We start from the raw sequence: 22,255 nt of genomic DNA on the forward strand, positions 1-22,255 counted from the left end.
CAAATGTTCATTGGGATTCAGGTCTGGGCTTTGTCTGGGCCACTTAAGGACTTTCACATTCTTGTTCTGAAACCATTCCAGTGTTGATTTGGTTGTATGCTTGGAGCCAATGTCCTGTTTTAATTAAAATATTCAACAGGTGTGCCTTGTTAAAAGTTAATTTGTGGAATTTCTTTCCTTCTTAATGCGTTTGAGCCAATCAGTTGTGTTGTGACAAGGTAGGGGGGTATACAGAAGATAGCCCTATTTGGTAAAATAATAAGTCCATATAATGGCAAGAACAGCTCAAATAAGAAAAGAGAAATGACAGTCCATCATTACTTTAAGACATGAAGGTCAGTCAATCGGGAAAATGTCAAGAACTTTGAAAGTTTCTTCAAGTGCAGTCGCAATAACCAACAAACGCTATGATGAAACTACCTCTCATGAGGACCGCTACAGGAAAGGAAGACCCAGAGTTACCTCTGCTGCAGAGAATAAGCTCATTAAGGTTACCAGCCTCAGAAATTGCAGCCCAAATAAATGCTTCACAGAGTTCAAGTAACAGACACATCTTAACATCAACTTTTCAGAGGAGACTGTGTGAATCAGGCCTTCATGGTCAAATTGCTGCATAGAAACCACTACTAAAGGACACCAATAATAAGAAGAGACTTGCTTGGGCCAAGAAACACRAGCAATGGACATTAAACCGGTGGAAATCTGTCCTTTGGTCTGATGAGTCCAAATTGGAGATTTTTGGTTCCAACCGCCGTGTCTTTGTGAGACGCAGAGTAAGTGAACGGATGATCTCTGCATGTGTAGTTCCCACCGTGAACTATCAAGGAGGAGGTGTGATGGTGTGGGGGTGCTTTGCTGGTGACACTTTCTGTGATTTATTTAGAATTCAAGGCACACTTAATCAGCATAGCTACCACAGCATTCTTCAGCGATACGCCATCCCATCTGGTTTGCGCTTAGTGGGATTATCATTTGTTTTTCAACAGGACAATGACTCAACACATCTCCAGGCTTTGTAAGGGCTATTTGACCAAGAAGGAAAGGGATGGAGAGCTGCATCAGATGACCTGGYCTCCACAATCACCCGACCTCAACCCAATTGAGATGGTTTGGGATGAGTTGAACCGTAGAGTGAAGGAAAAGCATCCAACAAGTGCTCAGCATATGTGGGAACTCCTTGGACTGTTGGAAAAGCATTCCAGGTGAAGCTGGTTGAGAGAATGCCAAGAGTGTGCAAAGTTGTCATCTAGGCAAAGCGTGGCTACTTTGAAGAATCTAAAATCTAAAATCTATTTTTATTTGTTTAACACTTTTTTTGGTGTTGATGATTCCATATGTGTTATTTCATCGTTTTGATGTCTTCACTATTATTCTATAATGTAGAAAATAGTACAAATAAAGGAAAACCCTTGAATGAKTAGGTGTGTCCAAACTTTTGACTGGTACTGTATATTTCCACACTATAAGGTTGGATTAATACAGTGAAAGAGCTGCTTTTATGTTGAGATAAATTTGATATCGAGATAAAAACGGCTGCATTGGACCTAAGCTTTTTTTTTCAGCTTTCAATTTWGTTTTTCTGTTCATTTTCTAAAGCATTTCATGTCTCAATTTCACTGTTTTACACTTTTTTTGCCATGTCCTTCACCCAGACTTTTGATATTCAGCAATGTATTACACTTAGAAAATATTTAATGCACCTGTTTAGAATAAGAGTAAAAAAAAATGGAAACAAAATAAATATTTGATGTTCATATGTCAAGGCTGTGGGTAACTGGTGAAAGGAGTCAGGCGCAGGAGAGCTGAGATGCGTGGACAAGGTATTTAATTCAAGAAAACACCAGTATAAACACAATACTATGGTGCTGGAAGAATACCGGTACCACGAAATAAACGGGCGTAATAACAAAACCTGCCAACAATATACCAGCCGTCAGATACAGCCTTACAATAAAACAAACACGCACACAAACATGGGGGAAACCAGAGGGTTAAATAATGAACATGTAATGAGGGAATTGAAACCAGGTGTGTAAAAAACAAAGACAAAACAAATGGAAAATGAAAAGTGGATCGATGATGGCTAGAAGGCCGGTGACGTCGACCGCCGAACGCCGCTCGAACAAGGAGAGGGACCGACTCCGGCGGAAGTCGTGACATCATAAGCCATTTGTTACTCAGTATTGCATCATTAAAATCACTGGGAAGTGGCAAGGGAGAACAAGGATATGACATGGAGAGTGTATGATATTATATCTCCACCTTCCAGAAAAGTCACTTTGAATATGTAAAGATAAGATCATATTTGTATTCTGCGTATAACTCATCAAGATTGTCCTCTATTTGAAAGAATACATCTCATGTTGTGGTTGGAAATGATAAAATGATAGCTGATCAAATGATGGTGGTTCAACTGGTAGTTAAATCCAGAAATGTAGCAAATTGTCATGACTAACATTGTCATGTAACATTGTCATACCCCAATGGTGGAACAAACTCCCTCACGACGCCAGGTCAGCGGAGTCAATCACCACCTTCCGGAGACACCTGAAACCCCACCTCTTTAAGGAATACCTAGGATAGGATAAAGTAATCCTTCTAACCCCCCCCTCCCCCTTAAAAGAGTTAGATGCACTATTGTAAAGTGGTTGTTCCACTGGATATCATAAGGTGAATGCACCAATTTGTAAGTCGCTCTGGATAAGAGCGTCTGCTAAATGACTTAAATGTAAATGTAAATGTAAATGTCATTACCACCACAAAATATTTYGGTTAGGACGATTTCCAGGTTATTACSATCAGAATGTAGAGACTTTTTGTATGACTTTTGTAAAAATGGGTATACCCCTGCTCAATACTCAAATTATATTTTACAGTCTTTATAGCAATCAATGATATTGTAAATATCCCTTTCCACCTTGTCATTACTGCCACACAGTCATTACCACCACAGTGAACACATATTCCTTAAGAAAAAATATATTTACAACTTAAAGACATGCTCCGGTACTTTGGCGACTAAGAAAACTTTTTTAAACCTCTCGCTTTGGGATGGATGTGTCAATAATCTATGGCCTGAATTACTGTTTTTCCTCAATTAGCAACGGAATCCCTAGTTTGAAAGCGACCAGGCACGTGCACAGATAAGAGGTCTGTGCCCTTTTGGGTATACAGTTTTTGTCACTGTTATTCTGAATATTATATTACCAAGTTATTATTAAGGAGCATTGAAGCTAAACCACAATCAGTAAAAATATAATCGAGCTAACTATCAGATTTACATCAATCATGAACGATCAGCTRATAGCCTACCCTGTTTTCCTGATGTCAATCATGTATTTAGGAGGCAACTAGCTTGCTTACAATTTGTGATTTCTGTGTTGTTTCAGGAATAAATAGGCCTATGAAAATGAGCACCTGCTCTCTAACATGAACACCTGCCCTCTATCCTTGCACGGCCCTAAAAGCGACTGTTTTCTTGAAGCTGTGCTGTGCCATTTTCCCTACATTTCATCCCATTTGGGCCAGCCCCCTAGCAATTTGAGTTTTAGCCAATGAGCTTCAGCCTCTCGCATTTGAGTGACAGCTAGCAAGAGGCCTGCCCAGCGTTATCCAATGATGTTGAACTGAGCCGTCCCAACGGCTCAGTGGACACAGCAGAGAGAGAGAGAGAGAGAGAGAGAGAGAGAGAGAGAGAATGCTTTTTGGCCCTAAACAGAGAGCACACAGTGGCAGAATACCTGACCGCTGTGACTGACCCAAACTTAAGGAAAACTTTGACTATGTACAGACTCAGTGAGCATAGCCTTGCTATTGAGAAAGGGCGCCGTAGGCAGACCTGGCTCTCGAGAGAAGACAGGCTATGTGCACACTGCCCACAAAATGAGATGGAAACTGAGCTGCACATCCTAACCTTCCTAACACATATTTCCCTCAGATTAAACAGATCCACAAAGAATTTGAAAACAAACCCAATTTTGATTAACTCACATACAGTGGGGCAAAAAAGTATTTAGTCAGCCACCAATTGTGCAAGTTCTCCCACTTAAAAAGATGAGAGAGGCCTGTAAATTTTCATCATAGGTACACTTCAACTATGACAGACAAAATGAGAAAAAAAAATCCAGAAAATCACATTGTAGGATTTTTAATGAATTTATTTGCAAATTATGGTGGAAAATAAGTATATGGTGCCATATTCTTTCMATTTTTTAAGAATGGATTTAATGGTGCTCCGTGGGATGTTCAAAGTTTATGAGTTTTGGTGGGCGGCCCTCTCTTGGCAGGTTTGTTGTGGTGCCAATCTCCGCTGCAGAGCTCCACAGCGGAGATTGTAGTATCTGTCCATAGGACCACTTTAAGCCGTACACTTCACAGAGCTGGGCTTTACGGAAGAGTGGCCAGAAAAAAATAAGCAAACATGTTTGGTGTTCACCAAAAGGCATGTGGGAGACTCCCCAAACATATGGAAGAAGGTACTCTGGTCAGATGAGACTAAAATTGAGCTTTTTGGCCATCAAGGAAAACGCTATGTCTGGCGCAAACCCAACACCTCTCATTACCCCAAGAACACCATGTTTTACATTGGCAGGGACTGGGAAACTGGTCAGAATTGAAGGAATGATGGATGGCGCTAAATACAGGGAAATTCTTGAGGGAAACCTGTTTGTCTTTCAGAGATTTGAGACTGGGACGGAGGTTCACCTTCCAGCAGGACAATGACTTTAAGCATCAGCTGTCAGAGCAGCTTACCAACCATTGCACCTGTACACAGCCCATATGTAAATAGCCCACCCAACTACCTCATCCCCATATTGTTATTTATTTATTTGCGCCTTTGCACCCCAGTATCTCTACTCGCACATTCATCTTCTGCACATCTATCACTCCAGTGTTTAATTGCTAAATTGTAATTMTTTTGCCACTATGGCTTATTTATTGCCTTACCTCCCTAATCTTACTACATTTGCACACACTGTATATAGATTTTTCTATTGTGTTATTGACTGTATGTTTGTTTATCCCATGTGTAACTCTGTGTTGTTTGTGTCGCACTGCTTTTCTTTATCTTGGCCAGGTCGCAGTTGTAAATGAGAACTTGTTCTCAACTGGCCTACCTGGTTAAATAAAGGTGAAATAAAATGAAATAAAAATATATAATGACCCTAAGCATACTGCTAAAGCAACACTCGAGTTGTTGAAGGGGAAACATTTAAATGTCTTGGAATGGCCTAGTCAAAGCCCAGACCTCAATCCAATTGAGAATCTGTGGTATGACTTAAAGATTGCTGTACACCAGCGGAACCCATCCAACTTGAAAGAGCTGGATCAGTTTTGCCTTGAAGAATAGGCAGAAATCCCAGTGGCTAGATGTGCCAAGCTTCTGCCTGCGGTTATGGAACCCCTACCTGTCCCAGACCTGCTGTTTTCAACTCTTAATTATCGGCTATGAAAAGCCAACTGACATTTATTCCTGATTATTATTTGACCATGCTTGTCATTTATGAACATTTTGAACATCTTGGCCATGTTCTGTTATAATCTCCACCCGGCACAGCCAGAAGAGGACTGGCCACCCTTCATAGCCTGGTTCCTCTCTAGGTTTCTTCCTAGGTTTTGGCCTTTCTAGGGAGTTTTTCCTAGCCACCGTGCTTCTACACCTGCATTGCTTGCTGTTTGGGGTTTTAGGCTGGGTTTCTGTACAGCACTTCGAGATATTAGCTGATGTACGAAGGGCTATATAAAATAAACTTGATTGATTGATTGATATAAAGACATACATACCCCAAGAGACTTGCAACTGTAATTGCTGCAAAAGGTGGCTCTACAAAGTATTGACTTTGGGGGGGTGAATAGTTATGCAAGCTCAAGTTTTCAGTTTGTTTGTCTTATTTCTTGTTTGTTTCACAATAAAAAATATTTGAATCTTCAAAGTGGTAGGCATGTTGTGTAAATCAAATGATACAAACCCCCCCAAAAATCTATTTTAATTCCAGGTTGTAAGGCAACAAAATAGGAAAAATGCCAAGGGGGGTGAATACTTTCGCAAGCCTATTTAACATTTTAAGAAGTCTACAATTCCATTGATTGAAAGAAAAAATAACACATCAGAAGACAAATAAGGCTAACACAAACATAAGCAAGCATGATGAGCAGATGAAGAACCAGAGGATATTAGTTAGCTAATTACATTGAACATTTCCAATTCTAATTGAAATTTCCCAAGCAAAAATAAAGATAGCCACCTAGCTACTGTTTATGGACAGGCGTCAGCATCCAACGTTAGCTAGGCTAGTTCTAAGCTACTTCAGATTCAGTATATCTGAATAGTTTACTAAACATACCATTCGAAATTTGAAATTAATATAAAATACAGAAAGGTTCTAGCCACATATTTATCAATTTAAATAGCTATCTGTAGTTGAATGCGTCACCGCTGGCTAGGTTATAAGCCCAATATCTGCCATTCAGTATAAGCCCTGGTAGCTCGCCGTGATCGTATAGTGGTTAGTACTCTGCGTTGTGGCCGCAGCAACCCCGGTTCGAATCCGGGTCACGGCATTGCAAACACAATGTCACGGCATAAGGGCATAATTTTTCCTTATGCTTATTATTTGACATATATTATCCTGTTCAGTCATTGCGTTGTCGAACCAATATTCCGAACACAGCGAAGCTACCAAATCGTCTGGAGTGTTATTCATATAAGAATTGTGTTATATGTCCACCAGGGGGTGAAAGCGTCTCGTCGATATATTGTGTTGCTGTGCTGTTGTTGTCCTGAGACTGTGTGAAAAGCCATCTTTTTAAAATGTATGTCATTCAAGTAATATTGAAGCTATCATATTCGGAATGGTAGGCTACATAAAAACCTGTCTTCATACCTGCCCGCAAATTGTAAACGATTTAGTCCGGCTAACCTATTGGGCCTAATTATGAGAAGAGCCCCCTGCAGCCCCATKTATTGTCTTGTTTTTTTTTACTATTGTCAACCCCCACAATTTGTTTAATTGTTTTATATAGTTTCATGCACATACCGTCGCCTATATGAAGGTTTCATTACTGCTCTGACTATAGGTTAACTCGTCACTGCAATTGGGAAAGAAAATCTTGCCATTGTGAATATGCAATACACTATTATTGTTGCCGACCACCATTGTCTATCAAGTCTACTCAACTGCTTTATTGTGATGGCCTATTGATCTATGCCTGTGGCATATGCCTACTGGCCATTGCATAGCATGATGCTCTCTTAACGACTTTTTCCTCATGCATTTAAAACAAAAGTTTTTAACATTTTGTGAGATAGGGACTGAAACTTCAGMCAATTCCTCATCCGTTTGCTCTTCACGCATGAAAGAGGCCTTGCCTGTCGTAAACATTTATAAACATGGGTTTCATAGAAGACTGAAATTCCCACATTTTTACCGTCTAGTGCCAATTGGTGGTTTAAGAAAATTAAAGGATGAAAAAAAATATTCCGTTTATACTAAGGGCTATATTGCCCATTTTGTAGAAATCTCTCCCCGTTGGTTCTCATTGACGTCAGTCTACTCTAAGGGATCCGCCCTGTAGCTCAAGTTGCAAGCAGTGAGTGGTGAATGGTCACCCATCTTTCGATTACGGGTACACAAGGGTGAATTGCTCCTGGATCTGGATGCGGGCATCCTTTCAATGATTCCGCACTGTGGCTCGTGTCTGTGTTGTGTTCACTTCATGGGATAGACAATGCTGTGTCTTGGCATTACAATCTTCAGCTGCTGCTCGTCTGGTTGATCGGAAAATGTAGTCATTCAATGTGACATTAGCCTACTTCTATGCTGTGTTCAGATTATTGCTCTGGTCCTAGACGCAGACCAGCAATTCTGTGAAAAGATGTTGAGCCGAATAATGAGTGGCAGTATCCGGAATCTAGATAGAGAATACGACTGCACCGTCAGACTCCTGGATGATACGGAATATACCTGCACAATTCAGGTCAGTCACTTACTATTTTCAGACAATAATTGTTTATATGCCATCAGCAGAGAATATCAAGTGGTGAAATTGTCTCTCGTTGGAAGAAAAGCGTGCAAGTGCCTGCATCCCGCAGGTCCCGCGATAGTCACCGTCTGAATCTATTGTTGTGTGAATCATTWGTTCATTTTATTACCATATGCCATTTGACTTGATGCAAATATCGATAGTTTCGTCGTCGGACGAATAGACTGGATGCTCTCAGGACCTTATCGATGTTTTTGTGACTGATCAAAACATGGCAAAAAATGAAATGGTTTATCACAGACAAATAGCCTACTGGTATTGTTATTATTCACCATGAGCGCTGGAAGTTTGAAAAGTGATCAACAACCTCTCGAACACTTGATTTTATAGGCKTTGAGCAGCATTGTATTTCCAATGTCTATATTCATCGTTTTTATTGAGTAATTAATCTGACAGTGAGAGTTACAATGAAGCTGTAACTGTGTCACAATCTAGATTTAACAGAGTTACAATCTAGCTGTAACAATTCAAATGAATGCAGAGGAGATAATCCCATCACTATCAAGTTATATATGAATTTGTCAACAAAATCAATACTTACAATAGAGGTCTATGTTATTGTGAGACCTTTATTTTGCGTTTATAAGGTGGGACTCTTAAAGTGGGACTCTGAAATGTTATTCTGGCTCTTGGGAGAAGAGCAAAGGTTCATGGGTAATGCTTGAGTTTGAAGTGAAAGAAGAAGCCACACTCTTGGCTCACTTCATTATTTTGTCCTGTATAAATTGTGTACCACTCAGTCTCATAATAAACATTGAGTCTAACACTGAAGTCGCAGTGTCCCTGGTTTACATTCTTATCATCAGCCTTACATCAGGGGTACCCCTCCAACATTTAAAAAAAATATATATATTTAAAATTGAAGCTCATTTACTGAATTTTACACAATTTAAAAGCTCTAAAATGCTATTTAGAGTACAGCAAAAACAAGCAACATTACTCTAGCCATTATTACCTTTTTGCTGTAGCTTAATTTACCTCAGGGCAATTCCACGATATGCCAAACAAAAACCATTGATTTGAAAGGATAAAAAAACATAAAACTCTATGCACAAGGACTACTTTTAACAATTTGTAGTRAACATAAAAWWWAAAAAAAACACATTCACTGGGAGAACTGTGAAGATGCCAATTCTGCTAACAGAATTATTTTGTTAAAACTCCCTCCGTTTTTTATGTGACCATGTTTTCCMAAAAATATCTTCTCCGAATTAAGATTCAAAGATGTCTGCAGAAAGAATGGGGTGTCATACAGTTGAATTCGGAAGTTTACATACACTTAGGTTGGAGTCATTAAAACTCGTTTTTCAACCACTCCACAAATTTCTTGTTAACAAACTATAGTTTTGGCAAGTCGGTTAGGACATCTACTTTGTGCATGACACAAGTCATTTTTCCAACATTGTTTCACGACAGATTATTTCACTTATAATTCACTGTATCACAATTCCAGTGGTTCAGAAGTTTACATACACTAAGTTGACTGTGCCTTTAAACAGCTTGGAAAATTCCAGAAAATGATGTCATGGCTTTAGAAGCTTCTGATAGGCTAATTGACATAATTTGAGTCAATTGGAGGTGTACCTGAGGATGTATTTCAAGGCTTACCTTCAACTCAGTGCCTCTTTACTAGACATCATGGGAAAATCAAAAGAAATCGCCAAGACCTCCGAAAAAAAGACCAAGCAGCCATCATACCGCTCAGGAAGGAGACGCGTTCTGTCTCCTAGAGATAAACGTACTTTGGTGCGAAAAAGTGCAAATCAATCCCAGAACAACAGCAAAGGACCTTGTGAAGATGCTGGAGGAAACAGATACAAAAGTATCATATCCACAATAAAACGAGTCCTATATCGACATAACCTGAAAGGCGCTCAGCAAGGAAGAAGCCACTGCTCCAAAGCCGCAATAAAAAGCCAGACTACGGTTTGCAACTGCACATGGGGACAAAGATCGTACTTTTTGGGAGAAATGTCCTCTGGTCTGATGAAACAAAAATAGAAACTGTTTGGCCATAATGACCATCGTTTATGTTTGGAGGAAAAAGGGGGAGGCTTGCAAGCCGAAGAACACCATCCTAACCGTGAAGCACAGGGGTGGCAGCATCATGTTGTGGGGGTGCTTTGCTGCAGGAGGGACTGATGCACTTCACAAAAATAGATGGCATCATGGGCAGGAAAATTGTTGGATATATTGAAGCAACATCTCAAGACATCAGTCAGGAAGTTAAAGCTTGGTCGCAAATGGGTCTTCCAAATGGACAATGACCCCAAGCATACTTCCAAAGTTGTGGCAAATTGGCTTAAGGACAAAATAGATAAGGCGTATTATCGGAGTGGCCACTCACAAAGCCCCTGACCTCACATCCTATGAAAAATGTGGGAGTTAAACTGAAAAAGCACGTGTGAAGCAAGGAGGCCTCAAAAACCTGACTCAGTTTTACACCAGCTCTGTCAGGAGGATGGGCCAAAATTAACCCAACTTATTGTGGGAGCTTGTGGAAGGCTACCCGGAACGTTTGACCCAAGTTAACAATTTAAAGACAATGGTACTAAATATTAATTGAGTGTATGTAAACTTAAGACCCAGTGGAAATGTGATGAAAGAAATAAAAGCTGAAATAAATAATTCTCTCTACTATTATTCTGACATTTCACATTCTTAAAATAAAGTGGTGATCCCAACTGACCTAAGACAGGGAAATTTTACTTGGATTAAATGTCAGGAATTGTGAAAAACTGAGTTTAAATGTATTTGGCTAAGGTGTATGTAAACTTCCGACTTCAACTGTATATGACATAGTCTCGTAAAGAACCAGCCTTTTAAATGTATGGCAACGCGAGACTAGCTATATGACATGAGACCTTGACTTTGAAAACATTTCTTTTGGTTTTTGAACTACATTAAGTGAAGTGGATTCACACCCAGTAACAGAATTGCGTTTACGGAATTTTACGGAATTGCGTTTACGGAATCATGACTCCCTGATCTGTACTACACAGAAATGCATATTTATGGATACGASTGTCATTCACTTCATGGTGATGTGTCCTAAATAGGTACACAACGGTATAAATATGCAATGTCCTCCTTTGCATATCTCAGTATTATTCTACACACTGCCTATTATTTTAATGAGCTCCACACCCAAACAAGACCAAATTTGGTTGGTCCATCCTGGACCAAATCTGAACCAATCATAGATGTCTGTGTTTCACAAGTTTGGACATCAAAGTACAGCATAGTAGAGTACAGTGGAATACTTTACAGTACAGCACAGCACAACACAGAACAGTAGAGTATAGTTCAGTACGGTAGAGTACAGTAAAGTACAGTATAGTTCAGTACAGTACATTATAGTGTACTCAATTCTAGTGTGCTCTACTGAACTGTACTCTATTCTACTCTATTGTACAATACTGTACTGAACTTTACTCTGCTTAACACTTTTTACTTTACTGTACTCTACTTTACTCTACAGTGCTCTACTGTACTGTACTGTACTGAGCTCTCCACACTTGTGACAACCATAGACGTCTATGATTGGTTCAGATTTCCGGACCAAATCTGAACCAATCATGGACCTCTATGTTTGGGCCAAATCAAGGCCGGGACCGTACCAAAAACCAAAAACGACATCTGAGGACTACTTTTCAACATCCATGGACGTCCGGTGTCAGTCTGTACTCAATGGGTAAGGACGCTGGTTACTGTAAATGGAAAGAGGGGCTCATGAGTCGGTGTCAGTAAGAGCAGGGAGAGGTGACATTAATTGGAGATAGAGGGAGAGAGAGAGGGAAGGGTTGTCCAGACTGTTTTCACACTTGCTTTGACCACCATATGACAGAAAGAGAAAGAAAACAGTTATGAGTTGAATGTAACAGTATGCCAGTGTCAGGGAGAACTGTAGCAGGTGAACCAACTGTGGKTTGTGACTACTATGATTTTCCATTGTAGCCAATTAAATTGCAGTAATTCCGTCACTGATTTTTCGGAAGCTACGTTACCAATTTGGGAACAGAATTTCGAGTTTTTGTCACTTAGTAATTCATAACCAAATAGATATCAGTAAAAACACTATAACTAATTGGTAGGTCTACCTTTACTTGTTAATTCTGTGTTTTCTTTCATTATCCTCCCTCCCAGTGTTGAGCAGTAGTGAACTACATGTAGTTCAACTAGTAATTTACCAACATTTTACAGTATCTTAGTGGTAGTTGAACTACATTTATTTTTTTTGCAAAAATTAAATATGGGTGAAGTAGGCAATAATCTCCTTTCTTTTTCGGCATCAGACCTGCCTAATTCTTACTTGAAACATAGTTTTTGTGTTGAATATGCTAAATGACACATTCTGTTAACAAAGTGATCTGTTCTTGCAATTTGTAGTCTATGACATTTCAGATTTACATATGATAATTTTTTACGAAGTAGACTGGATGTAGTGAACTACTTTTTCAAAGTAACTTTAGTTAAGTAACTATATTTTTCTCAAGGGTGCCTTTAGTATAGCTTAACTTCTTCTAGTGTGAAGTAATTGGTAGCTTGGTAAACTATTCTGTATTTTCAAAGTAGCTTCCTCAACRCTCCCTCCTCTTGAGGGAGAGAAATTCGAAAATATCTTAAAGATATGTGGGTTTTTGGAAATGGAATTTCAAGGCACAGGGCAATATTTCTTAAACTTACACAAGGTAAATAATTTCTTCAAAACTAAAAATGTGTTGATATTAGTTGGCAGGGGTCTTTACTCCTAAATGATTGTGTTTTGATGTATTTCTAATACATTTTAATACGTTTTCCACGACCCCTTTTCCATCTGTTTCATCAGAAATCAAAGCCTTGCTTATTCCTAATATTTAGGATAGAACACGGTTGAAAAATGTATACAGTATATGCCTTAATTTCTCAAAAATATAGACACTTAGTTTTCATTTGACAMCAGATTTGACATGCTCCTATGAACTTTACGTTGGCCCTCATGGGTCCTGTTACATGGAAATGACCCTCAGTCAATAGGGGACTTAACATTCTACAAACACATCATACAATAATTAGTAGGTACATACTAGCTTAGCACTGAGATTAAAACTCTAGTTTAGTTTCACATCAAGTCAAACAGCAGTTACCAAAGCCATCTACTACAGCCATCTTTACCTCTGCACTGTTTTGAGACAAAGTTGATGAGCTCTCCATAAAGCCAGCCATACARACAGCCTTCCCTCCCGCTCCCAGGTGTCCGCATTGTCCTAAGTCAGCCATCCATACTGTTAAAATGCATTTCCCTTTTAATCGGGATCAGAATGATTTTAGTAGCGTATTTTAAATTGTTGGTGTTGAGTTACCCAATTGACACCCTGCCTTACATTATAGCCTATTCCTCAAATGTCATTTTATTGTTATTCAATATAAATTTGTTTACTGCAACTGTTATGAGCTTTATACAATATAGTTCACTGTAGTGTAGACCTAATAATACAAATTCAATGTCATGTTTTGAACAAAGTAAGGTGGAATGGATTTCCTTGAAGGGAAGACAGGAGTCAGGGGCTGGTTCTTTTTCTTTTGTTTCCATGCTGCTAGACTTGCTTTGATGTTTCCTTCGTTTTATCTTCAGCCTTAAATAAAGGCAGGGGAGAAGGTCGATCAGAATCCATTACAGTAAGTTTGTGTGTGTGTGTGTGTGTGTGTTCATCTGTGGATCATCATTCCTCAGAAGTTATTGGGGAGAGCTGTCTCCTGGACTGAGGAAATCCTACTACTTTTTATTAACACATTGAGACATTGAACAAATCTTCTAGAATTAAAATCACAAAGATTTAGGGATACCTCTATGATGTAATGAAATGTAAAAGCTACAGTCCTGGTTTCTGTTATTTTACAGAAAATATTTCAATTTTTGGTGCACGGAGTTGTCTCTGGTGGAGATATACACTGAGTATACAAAACATTAGGAACATCTGCGCTTTCCATGATTAAGGTAATTTGTACATGTAGGTAGGGGTAAAGTGACTATGCATAGATAATAAACAGTGAGTAGCTGKGKGKGGGGGGGGGGGGGGGGGTATCAATGCAAATAGTCTGAGTGGCCATTTGATTAATTGTTCAGCAGTCTKATGGCTTGGGGGTAGAWGCTGTTAAGGAGCCTTTTGGACCTAGACATAACGCTCTGGTACTGCTTGCCATGCGGTAAATAGTCTGAGTGGCCATTTGATTAATTGTTCAGCAGTCTGATGGCTTGGGGGTAGATGCTGTTAAGGAGCCTTTTGGACCTAGACATAACGCTCTGGTACTGCTTGCCATGCGGTAGCAGAGAGAACAGTCTATGATTTGGGTGACTGGAGTCTTTGACAATTATTTGGGGCTTCCTCTGACACCGCCTAGTATAGTGATGTACTGGACTGTTTCCACTACTGGGCTGCACGTTGGCCAATAAAACGGATGGTCGAGGCGTGTTTTCCACTTGCCGGCGAATTCTCACAAGGCACCCGGATCTGCGCCCTCTGTATCGCCATCTTTTCTTTATAAGAATTACGAGGATGTATTTGAACATGTATATGTTTTTGCTCTTTGTTCTTTGTTATAGAGCCAAAAAGATTGGAGAAGTGGTTTATCCATACATCTCCGTTTTGGATAGATAACTCTTCATGTTGTTGTTTGTTTAGAGTTTTCCAATTTTCCCAGATGTCACGGATCCCCCCCAGTACTGCTCCTCATTCCGTGCACCAGCTCCGGAGGTCTACATCACCGGCCTTCTAGGCATCAATGAACTAGATTCATTACCACCAACYCCAGACTGTCATTACCACCAACCSCGGACACCTGGTTCCCATTCCCCCTGATTAGTGTGTTATATATGTGCCCTCTGTTCCCCAGTGTCCTTGTCGGTTATTGTTACCATGTCTGTTGGTCCTGTGAGTACCTGTGCTGTTGTATCGGCTTCCATGTTATGTGTTATTGTGCACTTGTTTTACGAGTCTCATCCCGTGTATTATTTAGATGTTTACACCTCGCTCTTTTGTTTGGGTGGAGTAAATAAAAAMCYCTATTACGTATTCCTGCGCCTGTCTCCAATCATTAGACATCGTGACAGAATAACCGACCTCATAAATGGAGACAGCAGGAAAGACCGAGCTATCGACCATCGTCGGGACAGTCCAGCATCACGATGACTGTCTTTCCAGACTTGGCAGCGCCATGTACAGCGTGCTGGCAACCATCCTGCGTTTTGAGGTGCGCGCCARCGAGATACATTCCTTCTGCAATGAATCCAGTTCTGTGATGCCTAGAAGGCCGGTGATGTAGACCTCCGGAGCTGGTGAACGGAATGAGCAGCAGTACCAGGGGGATCCGTGACACCAGAAGTGGTTAGATTCTGGATTATTCAATTACATTGAGCTGATTTCTGACGTGCTGTTCCTTCTTTTTCCGTAGTGTATTTCTGTATTGTTTTAGTGATTCACCATAGTGAAGGTGTAGGCTCAGGATTTCTGGGTCTCTATGTTTTTGGTTGGATAGGTTTCTCAATTTCTTAATTACGTTTTTGCATTCTTCATCAAACCATTTGTCGTTGTTGTTCATTTTCTTAGGTTGTCTTCTTACATTTTTTAGATTTGATTGGGAAGCTGAGAGGTCATGTATACTGTTTAGGTTTTGTACTGCCATGTTTACACCTTCACTATTACAGTGAAACATTTTTTCTAGGAAATTGTCTATTAATGATTACATTTGTTTTTGCCTAATTGTTTTTTGGTAGATTTTCACATTACTTTCCTTCCATCTATAGCATTTCATTATATTATTAAGTTCCTTTGGCTTTGATGCCTCGTGATTGAGCATAGCTCTGTTCAAGTAGAGTGGGGTTTTGCTGTGATCTGATAGGGGTGTCAGTGGACTGACTGTGAACACTCTAATAGACTCTGGGTTTAAGTCATTGATAAAGTAGTCTACAGTCTACAGTACTACTGCCAAGAGATGAGCTATAGGTGTACCTACCGTAGGAGTCCCCTCGAAGCCTACCATTGACTATGTACATACCCAGCGTCTGACAGAGCTGCAGGAGTTGTAACCCGTTTTTGTTGGTTAAGTCGTAGTAGTTGTGTCTACGGGGGCATATGGGGGAGGGAATGCTGTCACCTCCAGGTAGGTGTTTGTCGAGGGTGTCAGGTTCTTGTCYAGTTCTGGCATTAAGGTCACCACAGACTAGTACATGTCCCTGGGCCTGGAAATGGTTGATCTCCCCATCTAAGATGGAGAAGCTGTAGGTATAGGTAGCACACATGTCGACATCTTTCTCTGTTCAGATCATTTCCTTACTAATTTCTAGCCAGATGTAAAATGTTCCTGTTTTGACTAATTTAATAGAGTGGGTTAGGTCCGCTCTATACCAAATTAGCTCTATACCAAATTAGTCTCTTCCCTGTTTCACACCTGGTAGTTTGGTGGATGGGACTACCAGCTCTCTGTAACCTAGAGGGCAACCAGTGGGTCCGTCTCCTTTATACCATGTTTCTTGTTGGATGACAATGTCTGTATTTCCAATTTCTTTGATGAAGTCTGGCTTCCTGCTCTTTAGGCCAAAGGCCTAAATTGAATTGAACCTGAAACCTTGTGTATTCCCGGATGAGATAGWAAAAGCTTTGTGTTCAATGGTGTCTAGTGTTTTTGTGTGGTTTAGGCCTGGACCATCACAGTAGGCGTGAGCAGAGCATGTTGAGCATCTGATACATCTTAGGTCGCAGGATGGGGCTTGGGTGRGTGTAATAGTGTGGGTTGGGCCTGTTGCTCTGCTCACAGCCTGGGCATGTTGAGGTCCTTTCTCTCGCTCGCTTACTTACATACTTTTGCTCATATCCTGTTCCCACTATGTGCTGCGATTMAATCCCCTGTGGACCTGTTTTCATTACACTCTGATCTCTTCCCTAAACTGTTTAACCGCTCCATATTCAGGGTTACCTCTGGTGCAGGCTGGCCTCCTTCCTCTGACATCCACACAGCACAGGTGGGCCATTACAGCCTTGAGTTCTGGTAGCTATTCCTGTGTTCTGAATGTTATCATCAATATCATCAGCTTCAGAAATTATAATGCCAGAACCAGGGAAGAGAAAGTCCTTATGCTAGCAGATACCCATAGACTTCCAGTCATTGCACTAACACCAGTAGCATTTGCTTGTGAAACTACCTCTAACTTCCTTCATACTGGACACAGAGACATAAAAATGGTATCCACGAGTTCATCTGACTCTGGGAAAGTAGATAAAGGGCTTCATTGCCAAAATCCTGAAGTATCCCTTTAAAACCACTGTATCTGTCTTCATATTTTTAACAGCTATAATGCATGACTTTAAAGTTTTACTTCAATGAATTCTGGATCTTTCCTCTATATTTGTGCGATAAGAAAGTGAGTGCTCAACATTATACACCCCTGTAGTTTGATGGAAGTCGCTGCCATCCCGCTTGGCCCCGGCCTCTTCCGCTCTCTAATGCAGTATTGCAGCACCGGTGATGGTTGGGAATTTAGAGGCTCCTCACATCTCTAGGTCACAGTTGAATACCATACAGGCCACAGCAGCCAGGCTGCAGTGATTTTGCACAAGAGAGAATTCAAAATGGTAAGGTAGAGAGCTGAATGTTTAAAGTGTATACACGGAAAGTCACAGTAATTACATAAATGCACACATACACACACTCAGAGGGGTTGGGTTAAATGCAGAAGACACATTTCAGTTGAATGCATTCAGTTGTACAACTGACTAGGTCTCCCCCTTTCCCTTTCGTTAAGAGTGTTTTTCCAGAGTGCTTCTCTATTCAGGGTGTGTGCTGTTTGTTCACCAACCTCGTTTGTTGAATTTACAGTTGAAAGGGTGCATTTTACACTTTGAGCTGACTTACTGGGAGTGGGGGTTACTTGCCCTGTATGAAAGGGGAGGTGAAAGTAGGCTCCAAGTTGTTTGTTACTCCAATAAAACACATTTGAGTGCAATGAGGTGTGTTGCAGGTGCGTTTCTAATGTAAACCAATAGCTATCTCTGTCTATGTGTGATTGTTGTTGTTTTTATCCAAGAACACCTTTTATTTCTGAGTAGATGATGAGTTGAATAGGAGATGAGTAGTGTCTCTCAGAAGTTGTTTGCTGGTAAAGACATACCCCTGCAGAATAGTTGTCCAGATGGAGCTAGTCTTAGTGGGGCGGCAGGTCTCCTAGTGGTTAGAGCGTTGGACTAGGGGCAGGTTGCAAGATCGAATCCCTGAGCTGACAAGGTCAAAATCTGTCKTTCTGCCCCTGAACAAGGCAGTTAACCCCCCGTCATTGAAAATAAGAATTTGTTATTAACTGACTTKCCTAGTTAAATAAAGGTAAAATAAAATAAATAGTGTTGAGGTAGAATTTAGAAGGGCACAGAATGAAGGCACTTTATTCAGCTGCAATCAAAGCAGTGTCTTCAGGTCTTAAGCAAGACTTAAACATTATTCTAGTCCTGTCCAATATATTATTTAAAGATTCTGAATGGGACTTCTTTGCTCAGGTTGTTTATTATCTGTTTGCTATACTTTCAAATGTTTTGTCAAGCCCCTAAGTAAAGCTGCATGGTGACACAAAAGCCTTGAGTGCTTGTTGCATCGCTGCATCTACAGACTTTTTACCAGCTAAGCCCATAAAGAACCACAAAGTTAAGGCGGGAAGGAGCAATTATTGTTCAAAATACAGTGATGGTGTGCTTTATCCTGAGAAGGTGCAGTTTCTTGCCTGTCAATGGTGTAAATGCCAAGATGTGCAATAGATTGTGTTGAATATGTACAGGACAAGTACATTCAACACAGTCCAGGGAGTGTGTGCAGGCAAATGTATTTATTAAATGTGTGTCTGCATGTGTGTGGGGGGTACTCATGATAATAGCTGGCCAGCATTATTTGGCTTTTTAAGAAGCTTTATTTCCCACAGCTCAGACTTTTTATAGAATAAAAGTAGAATACACTTCAAGTCATATCAGAATACTTACATTTTGATGATAGTGTTCATAGAGAATTTAGTCACAGTTTAGTCAAGAAAGCATGTGTGATAAATTCAGTGCTTGAGTCAATTGTTTCTGTCTAATTAGACATGTCATTTCCAGGAATCCCAATGTGTTGTTTATTGTTAATTTGTGTTTTATTCTTACATTTAATTGGTGATTTGATGAATGCCCAGATGGTTGTCAATACTGCTGCATACCTTCCCACATAAATTGTAATTTATTTATTTAAATTTCACATTTATTTAACCAGGTAGGCCAGTTGAGAACAAATTCTCATTTACAACTGCGACCTGGCCAAGATAAAGAAAAGCAGTGCGACAAAAACAACAACACAGAGTTACACATAAACAAACATACAGTCAATAACACAATATATATATTTTTTGAAAAATCTTTGTACAGTGTGTGCAAATGTAGAAGAGTAGGGAGGTAGGCATTAGAGGCAAAATAATTACAATTAAGCATTATTACTGGAGTGATAGATGTGCAGATGATGATGTGCAAGTAGAGATACTGGAGTGCAAAAGAGCAAGAGGGTAAGTAATAATATGGGGATGAGGTAGTTGGGTGTGCTATTTACAGATTGGCTGTGTACAGGTACAGAGATTGGTAAGCTGCTCTGACAGCTGATGCTTAAAGTTAGAGAGGGAGATATAAGACTCCAGCTTCAGTGATTTTTGCAATTCGTTCCAGTCATTGGCAGCAGACAACTGGAAGGAAAGGCGGCCAAAGGAAGTGTTGGCTTTGGGGATGACCAGTGAAATATACCTGTTGGAGTGCGTGCTACGTGTGTGTGTTGCTATGGTGACCAGTGAGCTGAGATAAGGCGGGGCTTTACCTAGCAAAGACTTAWAGATTACCTGGAGCCAGTGGGTTTGGCGACGAATATGTAGTGAGGGCCAGCCAACAAGAGCATACAAGTCGCAGTGATGGGTAGTATATGGGGCTTTGGTGACAAAACGGATGGCAATGTCATAGACTACATCCAGTTTGCTGAGTAGAGTGTTGGAGGCTATTTTGTAAATTACATCGCCGAAGTCAAGGATGGTCAGTTTTACGAGGGTATGTTTGGTGGCATGAGTGAAGGAGGCTTTGTTGCGAAATAGGAAGCCGATTCTAGATGTAATTTTGGATTGGAGATGTTTAATGTGAGTCTGGAAGGAGAGTTTACAGTCTAACCAGACACCTAGGTATTTGTAGTTGTCCACATATTCTAGGTCAGGACCGTCCAGAGTAGTGATGCTAGTCGGATGGGAGGGTGCGGGCAGCAATCGGTTGAAGAGCATGCACTTAGTTTTACAAGCATTTAAAAGCAGTTGGAGGCCACGGAAGGAGTGTTATATGGCGTTGAAGCTCGTTTGGAGTTTTGTTAGCACTGTGTCCAAAGAAGGGCCAGATGTATACAGAATGGTGTCATCTGCGTAGAAGTGGATCAGAAAATCACCAGCAGCAAGAGCAACATCATTGATATATACAGGGAAAAGTTTCCCCTTGAATTGAACCCTGTGGCACCCCCATAGAGACTGCCAGAGGTCCGGACAACAGGCCCTCCGATTTGACACATTGAACTCTATCTGAGAAGTAGTTGGTGAACCAGGCGAGGCAGTCATTTGAGAAGCCAAGGCTATTGAGTCTGCCGAAAAGAATGTGGTCGAAAGCCTTGGCCAGGTTGATGAAGACGGCTGCACAGTACTGTCTTTATCGATGGCGGTTATGATATCGTTTAGGACCTTGAGCGTGGCTGAGGTGCACCCATGACCAGCTCGGAAACCAGATTGCATAGCGAAGAAGGTACGGTGGGATTCGAAATGGTCGGTGATCTGTTTGTTAACATGGCTTTCAAAGATTTTAGAAAGGCAGGGCATGATGGATATAGGTCTGTAACAGTTTGGGTCTAGAGTGTCTCCCCCTTTGAAGAGGGGGATGAGCGCGGCAGATCTCAGACCATACGAAAGAGAGGTTGAGTAGGCTAGTAATAGGRGTTGCAACAATTTCGGGGGATAATTTTAGAAATAGAGGATCCAGATTGTCTAGCCCAGCTGATTTGTAGGGATCCAGATATTGCAGCTCTTTCAGAACATCAGCTGTCTGAATTTGGGTGAAGGAGAAGCGGGGGAGGGGGGGGCTTGGGCAGTTGCTGCAGGGGGTGCTGAGATGTTGGCCGGGGTAGGGGTAGCCAGGTGGAAAGCATGGCCAGCCGTAGAAAAATGCTTATTGAAATGATCGATTATCGTAGATTTATCGGTGGTGATGGTGTTTCCTATCCTCAGTGCAGTGGTCAGCTGGGAGGAGGTGCTCTTATTCTCCATGGACTTTACAGTGTCCCAATACTTTTTGGAATTAGTGCTACAGGAAGCAAATTTCTGTTTGAAAAGCTAGCCTTAGCTTTCCTAACTGACTGAGTATATTGGTTCCTGACTTCCCTGAAAAGTTGCATATCGCGGGGTCTATTCGATRYTAATGCAGAACATCACAGGATGTTTTTGTGCTGGTCAAGGGCAGTCAGGTCTGGAGTGAACCAAGGACTATATAAATTCCTAGTTCTACATTTTTTTGAATGGGGCATGCTTATTTAAGATGGTGAGGAAAGCACTTTTAAAGAATAACCAGACATTTACATTTACATTTAAGTCATTTAGCAGACGCTCTTATCCAGAGCGACTTACATCCTCTACTGATGGGATGAGGTCAATATCCTTCCAGGATGACTGGGCCAGGTCGATTAGAAAGGCCTGCTTGCTGAAGTGTTTTARGGAGCGTTTGAYAGTGATGAGGGGTGGTCGTTTGACCGCGGACCCATTACGCACGCAGGAAATAAGGCAGTGATCCTGAGATCCTGGTTGAAGACAGCAGAGGTGTATTTAGAGGGCAAGTTGGTCAGGATGATATCTAAGAGAGTGCCCATGGTTACTGATTTAGGGTTGTACCTGGTAGGTTCCTTGATAATTTGTGTGGGATTGAGGGCAACTAGCTTAGATTGTAGGACGGCCGGGGTGTTAAGCATGTCCCAGTTTAGGTCACCTAACAGTGCGAACTCTGAAGATAGATGGGGGGCGATCAGTTCACATATGGTGTCCAGGGAACAGCTGGGGGCTGAGGGGGGTCTATAACAAGCGGCAACGGTGAGAGACTTGTTTCTGGAAAGGTGGATTTTTAAAAGTAGAAGCTCGAATTGTTTGGGCACAGACCTGGATAGCATG

The 22,255-nt window shown here is 40.9% G+C and overlaps 1 protein-coding gene and 1 non-coding gene across 7 annotated transcripts in view; both read left to right on the forward strand.

Moving 5' to 3' along the window:
* The first annotated feature begins 6,489 nt into the window (after positions 1-6,489).
* On the forward strand, positions 6,490-6,561 carry trnah-gug (transfer RNA histidin (anticodon GUG)). The gene has a single exon. It is a non-coding gene; the product is annotated as a tRNA-His (tRNA).
* A 1,020-nt stretch (positions 6,562-7,581) lies between these two features.
* The window catches only part of LOC111952383 (FERM domain-containing protein 5), a 123,324-nt gene continuing 108,650 nt past the window's right edge, over positions 7,582-22,255 (forward strand). For 5 of the 6 annotated variants that reach the window (XM_023970991.2, XM_023970992.2, XM_023970994.2 and 2 more), the window contains exon 1: positions 7,585-7,977. In XM_023970991.2, coding sequence (XP_023826759.1) covers positions 7,876-7,977 — 102 coding nt within the window. In that variant the 5' untranslated portion in view covers positions 7,585-7,875. Of the gene's footprint in view, positions 7,978-22,255 lie in introns of all 6 variants that reach the window. The other variant, XM_023970997.2, reaches the window with a different exon arrangement.

The sequence above is a fragment of the Salvelinus sp. IW2-2015 genome, linkage group LG26, assembly GCF_002910315.2.
Source record: "Salvelinus sp. IW2-2015 linkage group LG26, ASM291031v2, whole genome shotgun sequence".
Taxonomy (NCBI): domain Eukaryota; kingdom Metazoa; phylum Chordata; class Actinopteri; order Salmoniformes; family Salmonidae; genus Salvelinus; species Salvelinus sp. IW2-2015.